At 38.9% G+C, this 13400-nt stretch overlaps 1 protein-coding gene across 7 annotated transcripts in view; it reads right to left on the bottom strand.

Moving 5' to 3' along the window:
• Positions 1 to 2496: 2496 nt before the first annotated feature.
• The window catches only part of EPS15L1 (epidermal growth factor receptor pathway substrate 15 like 1), a 411806-nt gene continuing 400902 nt past the window's right edge, over positions 2497 to 13400 (bottom strand). For 3 of the 7 annotated variants that reach the window (XM_063914518.1, XM_063914519.1, XM_063914520.1), the window contains 2 exons: positions 10438 to 10643; positions 2498 to 4258 (listed from right to left, as the gene is read on the bottom strand). In XM_063914518.1, the coding sequence (XP_063770588.1) occupies positions 4112 to 4258; positions 10438 to 10643 (353 nt within the window). In that variant the 3' untranslated portion in view covers positions 2498 to 4111. Of the gene's footprint in view, positions 4259 to 10437; positions 10644 to 13400 lie in introns of all 7 variants that reach the window. The other 4 variants (XM_063914522.1, XM_063914523.1, XM_063914521.1 and 1 more) reach the window with 2 other exon arrangements.

The raw sequence follows: 13400 nt of genomic DNA, 5'->3' as shown, positions 1-13400 counted from the left end.
CTCACATGTGTACCCTGGCAGGATCAAGGTTAAAGATGTATATGTTTCTATACAAAAAAAAAAAAAAAATGAAAGTTCACATTTTTTGTTAAATGCATCAACATTCAAGTAGTTGTGCACAGATATGGAGTAATGTATACAGCTGAGGAGAGCTTATCCACCTGGCAGCCCATTTGGACAGTTAGTGGTAAGACACTATTGTATCTAAAATATCATCCTTACATAATGATGTTTTTATACTAGCACACAATAAAGTGCATCAGTCCCTCCCCTTTTCACATGTGTTTAAGGTACTTATAAATAAAATATGCACAACAGGGTAAATTCGCCCATGTGTCAACATGTACTAGTAGGAAAAAAAAACTATATTACATAAATTAAATGCTGTGTTATTGCATTTGATTCAAATGCAAGACAAGGAAGAGTAATGGATATCATTCATATTAAGGAGGTTTTGCTACCCTTAATTCATCTTGTTCTACCCAAAAGGGAAAATGGAGATTATGAAAACAAACAAAATAGCATAAACAAAACCCACAAAGAAAAAAGTAAAGGTCATGATTTTGGGTACCCTGTGACTACTCTCCTAACCACAGCAATCATTTCACAATGGAGAGCAATGGTACTTGGTAAATTTCGACGAATACTGTTAATGCCAAAATATCTGCAGTCAAACATTGCTAAGAATAAATGTTAAAGACCAATGTTCCAAAACAGAATCCAACAAAAGATACGGGATTGGTGGAAATATGAACACAAATGTAGACCAATTTGTATCAAATTAAACATAAAAGTAGTTCCTATTAGTTATTTAAATGAATTTATGCAGCATACATATTAAATGCCTTCAAAATGTCAAAACTCTATATTTCAGTGGATCACATATACAGTTGTGCTCATAGGTTTACATACCCTAGCAGAATTTGTGATTTTCTGGCCATTTGTCAGAGAATATGAATGATAACTCTCAAACTTTTCTTTCACTCATGGTTAGTGGTTGGGTAAAGCCATTTATTGTCAAACAACTGTGTTTACTCTTTTTATATCATAATGACAACAGAAACTACCCAAATGACCCTGATCAAAAGTTTACATACCCTGGAGATTTTGGCCTGATAACATGCATACAAGTTGACACAAACGGGTTCGAATGGCTACTAAAGGTAACCATCCTCACCTGTGATCTGTTTGCTTGTAATCAGTGTGTGTGTATAAAAGGTCAGTGAGTTTCTGGACTCCTGAAAGACCCTTGCATCTTTCATCCAGTGCTGCACTGACGTGTCTGGATTCTGAGTCATGGGGAAAGCAAAAGAATTGTCAAATTATCTGCTGGAAAAGGTTATTGAACTGTATAAAACAGGAAAGGGATATAAAAAGATATCCAAGCAATTGAGAATGCCAATCAGCAGTGTTTAAACTCTAATTAAGAAGTGGAAAATGAGGGATTCTGTGGAAACCAAATCACGGTCAGGTAGACCAACAAGAATTTCAGCCACAACTGCCAGGAAAATTGTTCGGGATGCAAAGAAAAATCCACAAATAACTTCAGCTGAAATACAGGACTCTCTGAAAAAAAGTGGTGTGGTTGTTTCAAGATGCACACTAAGGAGGTATTTGAAGACAAATGGGCTGCATGGTCGAGTCGCCAAAAGAAAGCCATTACTACGCAAATGCTACAAAGCATCCCGCTTACAATACTCCAAACAGCAGAGAAACAAGCCTCAAAACTTCTGGAACAAAGTCATTTGGAGTGATGAGACCAAAATTTAACTTTTTGGCCACAACCATAAACGTTACATTTGGAGAGTCAACAAGGCCTATGATGAAAGGTACACCATTCCTACTGTGAAACACGGAGGTGGATCGCTGATGTTTTGGGGATGTGTGAGCTACAAAGGCACTGGAAACTTGGTCAAAATTAATGGCAAGATGAATGCAGCATGTTATCAGAAAATACTGGAGGAAAATTTGCACTCATCAGCCCGGAAGCTGCGCATGGGACATACTTGGACGTTCCAACATGACAATAATCCAAAACACAAGGCCAAGTCAACCTGTCATTGGCTACAGCAGAATAAAGTGAAGATTCTGAAGTGGCCATCTCAGTCTCCTGACCTCAATATCATTGAGCCACTCTGGGGAGATATCAAACGTGCAGTTCATGCAAGACAGCTCAAGAATTTACAGGAACTGGAGGCTTTTTGCCAAGAAGAATGAGCAGCTTTACCATCTGAGAAAATAAAGAGCCTCATCCACAACTACCACAAAAGACTTCAAGCTGTCATTGATGTTAAAGGGGGCAATACACGGTATTAAGAACTGGGGTATGTAAACTTTTGATGAGGGTCATTTGGGTAGTTTCTGTTGTCATTATGATTTAAAAAGAGTAAACACAGTTGTTTGACAATAAATGGCTTCACCCAACCACTAACCATGAGTGAAAGAAAAGTTTGTGAGTTATCATTCATATTCGCTGACAAATGGCCAAAAAATCACAAATTCTGCAAGGGTATGTAAACTTATGAGCACAACTGTATATGGTATTGACCACAAGTATGTTAGCTGCTCTAGATGACAAATTACCAGAGATAGGTTAAAAAAAAACCCTATCTAAATGACCTAATTGATTAATTAAACAATATGCCTGATAGCTGGCCATGACCATGGAGTACAGCAAGTGGATAACTGGATTCACTTTAGGAGCATTTAACAGCAGTTTGCAGACTACTGATCTTTCCACATATAGAACCTATACATTTCCAATAGAAGAATTTTATGTAAGGAGGCAGCACTTATTTTGTAATGACAAAGTTGGCTTAAAACTCAAGTGAACTCAACTTTCATACAAGCAGAATCATAACACACCATATTTATTTTGGTCCCATACAGAAGAACCCAATATCAGGGCTCTATCAAAGATAAAAAGATAATAAATATGTTTACTGTAGTGTCAATTTGACACCTTGTACTTCCATGTGGCTGTTATATGTCATTAGCAGCACTTAAGCCCTAAACTTCTGTTTTCTATGCAATGATATTCTAGGTATCGTGCAACAGGAATACGTAGGAGACATAATTACATTATGTGTAGGGAAAAAGAGGGAGTAAATATTGTATAAGATCAGCTTAGATACACAGCCACACAAGTCACCCAAACTCACATAGATTTTTTTTTTTTTTACACCCAGCTACAAGGGAGTCAGGACAGCACTAAGGTCATGGGTTTGCTTCCCACCATGGTCATAACTGTGTGGAGTTTGTATGTTTTCCATGTGCTTGCGTGGGTTTCCTTCCACACTCCGAAAATATACTGGTAGGTTAATTGGCTCCTGACAAAATTTTACCCTAATGTGTGCGTGTACATGTGTTTATGGCAGACTAGATGGGCCAAGTGGTTCTTATCTGCCATCAAAATTCTATGTTTCTAGGACAGACTGGTATATACAGAAGATAACTAGCCATCCTTTTTTCCCCCTTTTAACTTTATGTTCTCCCATTAGAGCAACTTTAATTCTGGGAATGGCGCAGTTATGCTAATGGTGAGCAGCTGCCTTTGCACGCCAATGGATCCTTTTTATATAAGCATTCTTCTCACCTAAAGCAAATTAAAATTAATGTCTAACAAAAGAAAAATAAAAAATATATAATTTTCTGATATCATATACATGCAGTGTTTTCATGGGTATCTGCATCTCGTTCATATTTCAGAAAGAATGTAGAGAAACCGTTGGCAATGGGAAATTTAGGAAATCCCCCTCCCCACTCAAATATTTGTAACAAAAAAAAAAAAAAATGCCCTGTCAAAAAAAAACCCAAACCCGACCCCCCTAAAAAAAATAAAATGAATAAAACAAATGTACGATGAGATGATTTAAGGGTGTCTCTGTAGAGAAGATATTTTCAGATGAACAGTTTCATCAAACGTCATAACTGGATGGTACATGGGTGATGCCACAACTTCCAGGATTAATGGCTAGTAGTTAGGGGATAAAAGACATCAAAGGTGGTGGCGTATTCAGCTTTCAACCTCCCTCATTGTTTTTGTGCCAGAGTAAAGCTGTCATACAGTTGGCAAACTGTCACACGGAGACAGGATGTATGAGTGCAGTTCTCAAGAGCTGGGCATTTCAGCTTTGCTGAGGGCAATAGCTAGCTCCAAGTCTTCTTGTTCCTGACGTTTTAAACGGTCTAGTCTTTCCTTTTCTGCTCGTTGGCTCTCTCGTTTGGCCCATGCTAGCTGCTGCTCTTCGTTCCCAAACTGTAGGATATGAAAATAAACAGATCAGTCACTGTGCCCTTAAGAACTGGAGAGCATTATATACACACCATTATGACTGGCAGGATGGGGCAGCAAGGCTTCCTTTTACACACTGTTTATTTAATGATGGCTATAAACCACAATCATTTGTCAGCACATATTCACATCTTCCCAATTCAACTACTTTTTTGTAACTACTTCAACCACCATTATGTATACCAGAGGTTCACAAACCCGGTCTTCAAAGCAACCCAACGGTCCAGGTTTTAAGTATATCCATGGCTCAGCACAGATGGTTAAATCAAATTGACTTAGGTGCTAATTACAGGAAGTTTGGGAACCTCTGATCTATACATTAATGAAAAAAGTCTATCTATAGTTATAGAAAATGATGTCCACTGGCACTTACATTCTATGATAAAGAAACTGTACTACCAAAGTATATGGCCAGTAACACTGTTTTCCTTCAATCAGTAGTTGTACCATTCACAATGATAAGAGTGGTATACAGGAAAATTACACGTACAGTATGACTGTGTTAATGTTAGACTCAAAATTGTACTCTCAATTGTACGTTTTGTCAGTTGTTCCAGATGCCTAACACCCCATCATTTATCTCCAGCTCACTCTATACATATTCCAAAAAATGGGAGCTTTTATGTAGCATTTGGGGGGGTCTGCTATATGCATGGAATATAGACTTTAACCAAGCACACCTTGATTTTTCCACGTTTCATTTAATAGCCATGGTGTTCTCATTGCACTAAGAAATTATTTGCATCTGGTACAATAACTTTCAAGCTTTTATCATCTTATCAGTAGCAGAACTTTAGCCAAGACAATTTACATAGCTATTTCATTCAATTGTGGTATAGTCGCAAAAGATTATCTGGAGATTCCAGGCCTATTATTACTATAATTTACTTATATTATACCACCGTACAGATGCTGTACAGATAATATTTTGTCACTCACAACAGTCCCTGCCCCAATGGAGCTTACAGTCTAATTTTTCACAAACCCACACTCTAGGACCCATTTTGACAGCAGTCAATTTACCTACCAGTATGTTCTGGAGTGTGAGAGGAAACCATAGCACCTGGAGAAAACTCACATAAATGTTGGGAGAACATACAAACAAGTAGATTTGTATATTTAATGAAGAGACACATGTACAGTGGTAGCTGTAACCAGAAACATCAGGTATTCAGCATGTACTCCCTTGATATGAGCACTCTACTCTCTGGATCAGGTATGTGATCTTGAAGTACTGTGTCTGCATAAGCGGCCCTTAGTGGAGGGCCACGCATATTATGGACCTGATGTTGGGATATGGCCACACACATTAGTAGACAAACTGAACAAGATTTGTAGAGCACTCACAGCTGTTGAGGCACCAATGGGTCCTGACAGTGCAGTCAGAAGATGCCAAGCTAAAAGAGATCACCAGTGCTTATCTTTGATCTCTTTTACAAACATGACTGATACAGATCTAATACAGATTATTTGGGACCATAAAATGTCTAATTATGCTATGCTGAACATCTGTGTGTGTGTGGAGACTGGAATTAAAAACACATATTATTAGAAGTACATACATTTTGAGTACACAATTAATCTTCGCAAAGTCCTTGCCGGTTCATGAGATATTTTGGTTATTGTATAAGAAGTGTTTATCGGTAATAGCAAATGTGGGTGTAATATTACAGATCTGCTCCTCTCTTCTGTCATACAATCTTATCTCATGCAGTGATTTTCAAGAACAACAATATATAAATATGCAAAACTATCATTACAAGCTTGCACAAACAAACTGTGGTCAGACGCTTATTTATGACATGATATAAATGTGTGATAACAGTATGTTTAGAAACCACACACTAAGCCTCTTTCAATATATGTTTAGGAGGTCCCCTACCTGTACTTAATTCCCTCTGAAGATCTGTCAAAAGTCATATGTGCATTTGTATCATCGTGATTAAACCGCTGCAATACCCTCTACCTTGGTCTCCCAGCAAAAGAACAGCTGGTACAAAACACAGCTGCCAGGCTATTAACCAACCAGCCCCATTCTTGCCACATAACACCCATTCTCTACTCCCTTCACTGGCTGCCTGTAAGATAACAAACCGTTTTCAAGATTGGCTTACTGACTTTCAAAGCCCTTCATGACCAAGGACCTAAGTACCGGAAGCAGCTTCTGATTCCATACTACCCCACTTGATTACTGCGATCTGTAGTTGAAGGACTTCTAGCGGTACCTAGAATCTACTGTAATTCATCTGGGAATCGAGCTTTTAGTCATGCGGCTCAGACTCTTTGTAACTCCCTTCCCCGAGCAGTGCAAGAGGCCACCACTCTAGAATCCTTCAAAAACAGACTCAAGACTTTCCTGTATTTTATGAAAAGGTTTTCTGTAGTTCATTGTTTCTGTACTGTATTATGTTCATTCTATCTGTTAAGCGCCTTGAGTACTAGTGGAGAAAGAGCGCTATATAAATAAAATCATTATTATTACTACTGTTTTTTGTCAATATATCTATCAACAGAAATATAATTGTGTGAACTAGGGATGGTGGAACATTCCATGAAACGTTTTTCAGCACAAGTTGATGAGCTGGTGCTTTCTCATATGTGGTGTATGGGAACAGTTTAACAATCATTTAACCATCCATCAATCTTATAAGACATATTTTGCTTATGACCCCTAAGCTATAGCATATGCTAAAATGCACAAATATACACACATTACAGTTACTTTGTATAACGTCTTAGAACTTATTTTATTTTATTACGGTTTTATTTTAATACGATACATTTTCTTAATAGATTTCAGTAAACCCATTTCTCTGATTTTACACTCTGTTTTAAAAAAAATTATCCCAGTATTTACCAAATTTCGGTAGTTTTTACTGTAATAGTTGTACCGTAGATAATTTATATGTATTATTGCAAAGTATTTAGTAAAGGACTTTAAGTTGTAAAAAATGTAAATATAAAATGATAATATACTGTCTGTTGATATAGTATATAGAACATAATGTGTTTGTTCAAATAAAGAGGAGTTTGTCTTCTCAGGTAACATTTAATTTTACTGTTCAGAGATAGTTTTTAACTCAGAATACACTGTGACTAACAATTTATATGCTGGAAATACAAACATACTTGCCATGTGGGGTCTAGCAGTGAATTATATGAGGTCTAATAGGCCCTACACATTAGGCGATTTCACTGAAAGATATGAACGATCTCGTTCATTAATGAACGAGATATCGTTCAATGTGTAGGCACCAATGATGAACAATGCACGGCCACGCGCTCGTTCATCGTTGGTGCCGGGTCGCTTATGCATGCAGGCCAATATGGACAATCTCGTCCATATTAGCATGCATTGTGATGGGGCCGGGTGATGGGTGGAGCGAAGAAACTTCACTCCCCCCCCCCGGGATGCTCGTATCGGTTGTCGGGCACCTTGACGGCATATCGCCTAATGCCCAAAAGACTTTTTCCAATTTTACAGTTTCCCTGATTTTAAATCAAACTTTTCTAGCGACTTGAAAAGCCTAAAATGAGGAGTTAATGCCATATGTATACATACAGGTACAGGAACTTCCAAAATCCAGTATACAGTGAAATCCATAAAAATAAATAAATCTTAATTGCTACTGTTTGGTCGTCGTATTATATGCACAGATATGATGTCCAGGTACATATGCAAACAAATAATGTGTGGAGTGTTCTTATTGACATTCATGAGGAGGGGGTCGCCATGCCAATAGCGCCAAAAACAGTTTAAGTAATTATATATTGTATAAATGTGTCAAATTCTCTCCAGAATGCCTGGGACTCAGGACATGGGTTTATTTTCCCAGGAATTTGGAGCGCCATGTCTTGAATAAACATTTTTTTCATAATTCGTATCTTTTGCCAGGCTAGTTTGCCAATCCCCATACCGCTGTGTTGTAAATATGCATGTTCCATCTTTGGAGTGTAGTTAATGCTCCACAGTCTGCTGTGCCAGATAGAGAGATAAGAAGGCAACAGAGCGACCCATTCCTGAAGGCAAAATGAGCACTGAAGTATGCCGACGTGCAGAAATAAATACAAATCTCAGAGGTTTTGTGTGTTACATGTATCTAGTCATCTGTCTTTCTCCTCTTTGTAAGGCTCATTTCAGCAGTAGAGAGGAAGGCAGAGCTTCAATTGTATTCAAAGGAGGAAAGGGAAATTGGGTTTAGGGTAGGAAACTGTAGTCAAGTAGGAAGCAGCTGCAAGGTAGTAGAGGAATGGATAAGGAGTACTTTAAAATGTCTGAGATTTAGTATTTAACTACTTCCTTTCTGCAGAGCCTCAGTATTATTCATATGAAAACACTGTCCATCTGTTCCATTCTGCTCAATTGATACAATTTTTTTTATATATATTTAGAAACTACATGCTATCCACTTGAAATATAACCTTCAAATACTTTTCAGACATTTCTTGGCACAGTTCACAGATTTCTGATTTGTTTGTAAGCTGAAACAAATTGATTGCTTACCTTTACATCTGTCTTGCTGAGTTCTGCAGTGATCCACACACCTTTTACATTTTAAGTTATGGTGCTGTGGAATGTTAGGCCCCATCAGTTTGTACAGTGCTGTAACTATCATTTCCTACTCTGTGTGACTGAGCCTCTAGATGCATAACCTTCTCTTATGTAGGAAAGAAATGTTTGTTTATATATATGTCTAAAGATATTAATTTTATTTCTAACCAGATCTGCTCAGTTTGGCTTGACTTGTTCTTTATCCTGCTGTAAACAACTGCTTTTTTTTTTTTTATTATTTTTATTATTTCAGCCTGAACCATATGTCATATTCATAATGGTCATCTTCAACTGCTTTGTCTTTTGCCATTAATGCTTGTTGGCTAATTAATGCATTAATATTCTCACTGACAAACTACATGTGATAGTAAAGACATAAAAGGAACGGACCCACAGAGGAATACACAGAGGGAGGGGAATGCTGAAGACTGTTATTCATTTATTGAAAAAAACACAAATTCTTACTGTATACATAAATACAACATAGCAATGCAGACATGCAAGAAACATTAAAAACTTGAAGCAGCAAAAGATGCAAAATGCAAAGTAGTCTTTCAAAAACCTACACTGCCAGACAGTGTCCAAAACAGCAGTATGATTCCAAAATAAGATAAAATGCATTTGTGTCTTGGAAAAGTATGCTAAAACCAACCTAAGCCAATTGCATTTTTACAAACCCTCGTTTGTAATGGCTTCATATTTCTTAAAGTATCTACCTGGTCATGTCTAGAGGTTCCATTATTGCTGAGTTCCTCCCCAGAAAGACCTGGCTTCTCTGTACAGACTAATAACAGAATATCAGTTGTGCTAGAGATGCACAACAACAGGCAAGTACATTGAATTAAAACAGGTTTAGAAACATACTGTACAAGAAATGTTCTTGTTTGTATCATACATATATATATATATATATATATATATATATACATATATATATATATATATATATACATACACACTCATACATACACACAAGTGGTAACATAGCAATAAAAAAACTCTAACAGACTCCGAGACTGCAACAAAGTCTATTGCAGACCATACTTTAATTTCTCTAAAGTCCTCAATACCCTCCATGTTTTCAAGATATTCCTGTTGAGCACTAGTGATTACTACTGTGCAGAGTCAGGCTGATCTTTAAATCATGAACCGAAAGAGGCACTTTAGGGTTTGGCTGGGACTGACCTGTAGGGCACTCCAATTCCCATCCCTTTAGTAACTAGAACTCCAGGAATGACACACTAAAACAACAATCATGTAAACATACAATTTGCTAATCCACAGAGTACTACATATGATATTTTCTGATTCCAGACCATTAGTAACCTGACTATAAAACAAAAACAACAGATCAATACTGATAAATGATTTGCATTTGACAATGGTGTGACATCAGAAAGAAGTTCATAGTGCATCTATGGAAGTCACAGGGATACACAGGGCAAGCCATATAAGGACTATTAGTTTAAATATTTACAGTTACATCTTCCCATAATTTAGAAGAGGAATCAGCAGCATTATATTGGGCTACAGATTATCGGAAAGGGGAAATGAGGCTTCTTTATACGAGAGGAGGGGAGATTCAACTTACAGAGCCAAAGTTTGCAAACCCGGCAGATGTTCCCTTAGAGTGTTTTCCTGGTTGTGATGAGGCAAATGGATCTTTCCCACTGAAGGGGTCTGTAAAAGCCTTTCTGTTCTGGAAGGGGTCTCCTGGTTCTGTCCCAAATGGCTGGAAGGGGTCGCTGGGCTTCTGAAAATGTGCTGAACTCAGCTGACTTACTGGAGTGCTTTTACCTGCAGGCAAAAAGGAAATGCAAAAATGTGATGCATGGTGTGTAAATTGTCAACTAAATAAAAAAAAAATCCAAAAAGCTACAAAAGTTAAAAAAGTTTTCCTTATTTCATTCACTACTGGGAAAGTATTCCGAGCACCCAGCAAACTCAACTAAAATGATTTACTTTATTGCAAATCCAATAAACAGTGATAAATGTCAATTCTTTTTAAAATAAATAATGTATTGTGCAATGACAAAACTATGGGGGTCATTCCGAGTTGATCGCTCGCTGGCTACTTTTAGCAGCCGTGCAAACGCATTGTTGCAGCCCACTGGGGAGTGTATTTTCGCTTTGCAGAAGTGCGAACGGTTGTGCAGCAGAGCACCTGCAAAATAATTTTGTACAAAACAAGACCAGCCCTGTAGTTACTCTTCGTGTGCGTTGATTCTAACGATGGAGGGACAGCTTTTGACGTCACACACCCGCCCAGCGTTCGCCCAGCCACGCCTGTATTTTTCCAAGCACGCCTGCGTTTTTCTAAGCACTCCCTGAAAACGATCAGTTGACACCCAGAAACGCCCACTTCATGTCAATCTTGCTGCGTTCGGCCGTGCGACTGGAATATTCGTTAGACTCTGTGCAAACTCACGATGCTCATTGTACCCGTACGACGCGCCTGCGCATTGCAGTGCATACGCATGTGCAGAAATGCCGATTTTTACCCTGATCGCTGCGCTGCGAACAACGGCAGCTAGCGATCAACTCGGAATGACCCCCTATGGATAGTTGTACTTTATCAATATTTAAATGATCAGTACAAACAATTTAGATGTCACCGTTGTCATATAATGTCTTCAAGAGGACCTAAACCTGCCCTGAGCAACCACATATAACAATGAGGCCTATGCACCTTAGTAACTTTTGTTTGCCAGACCAGAGTTTAATTTCCTTTTGTATATGGATTCCAACGAATAAAGATTTGTCTTCGTCATAACACTGTGTTCTTACTCCTTGTGCAGGAGCTGATTATATACATAAGAGGAAGTTTGTTTCCTAATGAAACGCGTTGGTTTATCCTGTTTTGCTAACCAAAGCTAAGTCCTGGAATGGTGAATTGGAATCATGAGAGAGGACTACACCATAAGCTTAATTTGATTCAGATAAGCTTCAGAAATTCCACTTTAAGGGGTATATGCAATTGCGGTCGAATTCCCGAAATTGTCGAATTTCGGGACATTTTCGCCCCAAAAAAAAATTCGTCAATGCAATTCAGTACTTTCCGTCAAAAAAACGGACTTTCAAAATTCGACTTTTTGAAATTCTACTTTTTGCAAATTCGACTTTTCTGCAATGATACAAGTGCTGCAATTCGACCAAAGTGTATTCAATTCAAGTTTGGAAATTCGACAACAGTGCTTTTAGACAGCAAATTCGTCATTTTCAATCCGCCACACTTTGGAGGGTGAAACCAATAAAAAAAATTTAAAACATGTTTTTTTTGTGTTTTTTTTTCTTGGTAATATCAGATCTATTTATATTAGAAGGGATTAGGTACTTGGTTTGTCTTTTTTGGAGGCACAAGTATTATTTATATATTTTTAAAAATAATATATATATATATATATTTTTTTTTAATAGATGGAATGGTAAAATCCCGGGAAAAAATGGCGTGGGGTCCCCCCTCCAAAGCATAACCAGCCTCGGGCTCTTCGAGCTGGTCCTGGTTCTAAAAATGCGGGGAAAAATTTGACAGAGGATCCCCCGTATTTTTAAAACCAGCACCGGGCTCTGCGCCTGGTGCTGGTGCAAAAAATACGGGGGACAAAACGAGTAGGGGTCCCCCGTATTTTTCACACCAGCATCGGGCTCCACTAGCTGGACAGATAATGCCACAGCCGGGGGTCACTTTTATAGAGTGCCCTGCGGCCGTGGCATTAAATACCCAACTAGTCACCCCTGGCTGGGGTACCCTGGGGGAGTGGGGACCCCTTCAATCAAGGGGTCCCCCCCCCCAGCCACCCAAGGGCCAGGGGTGAAGCCAGAGGCTGTCCCCCCCATCCAATGGCTGCGGATGGGAGGCTGATAGCCTTGAGAAAAATGACAAGAATATTGTTTTTTCCAGTAGTACTACAAGTCCCAGCAAGCCTCCCCCGCAAGCTGGTACTTGGAGAACCACAAGTACCAGCATGCGGGAGAAAAACGGGCCCGCTGGTACCTGTAGTACTACTGGAAAAAAAATACCCAAATAAAAACAGGACACACACACCGTGACTTGTACAACTTTATTACATACTGCCGACACACACATACTTACCTATGTTGACACGAAGCAGTCGGTCCTCTTCTCCAAGTAGAATCCACGGATACCTGAAAATAAAAGATAATTATACTCACCTTCCAGCGTCCAGAGATACATCCACGTCCAGAAAATAATCCAGGTACTTGGCAAAAAAACAAAACGCAAATACCCGTGCCAGCGGACTGAAAGGGGTCCCATATTCACACATGAGACCCCTTTCCCCGAATGCAGAGACCTCTATGTGACAGCTGTCACAGAAAGGTCTCTTCTGCCAATGAGCGAGTGCAACGTCCTTGCACTCTGCTGATCGGCTCTGTGCGCGTCTGAGCTGACAGCGCATCGCAAAGCCTCTCCATTACTTTCAATGGTGGGAACTTTGCGGCTAGCGGTGGGGTCACCCGCCGGTCAGCGGCTGACCGCGGGTAACCCCCCCGCTGACGGCAAAGTTCCCACCATTGAATATAATGGAGAGGCTT

The sequence above is a fragment of the Pseudophryne corroboree genome, chromosome 1 (genome assembly GCF_028390025.1).
Source record: "Pseudophryne corroboree isolate aPseCor3 chromosome 1, aPseCor3.hap2, whole genome shotgun sequence".
Taxonomy (NCBI): Eukaryota; Metazoa; Chordata; class Amphibia; order Anura; family Myobatrachidae; genus Pseudophryne; species Pseudophryne corroboree.
Note: the sequence above shows the minus strand (reverse complement) of the source record. Positions and strands in the feature narration are given on the sequence as shown.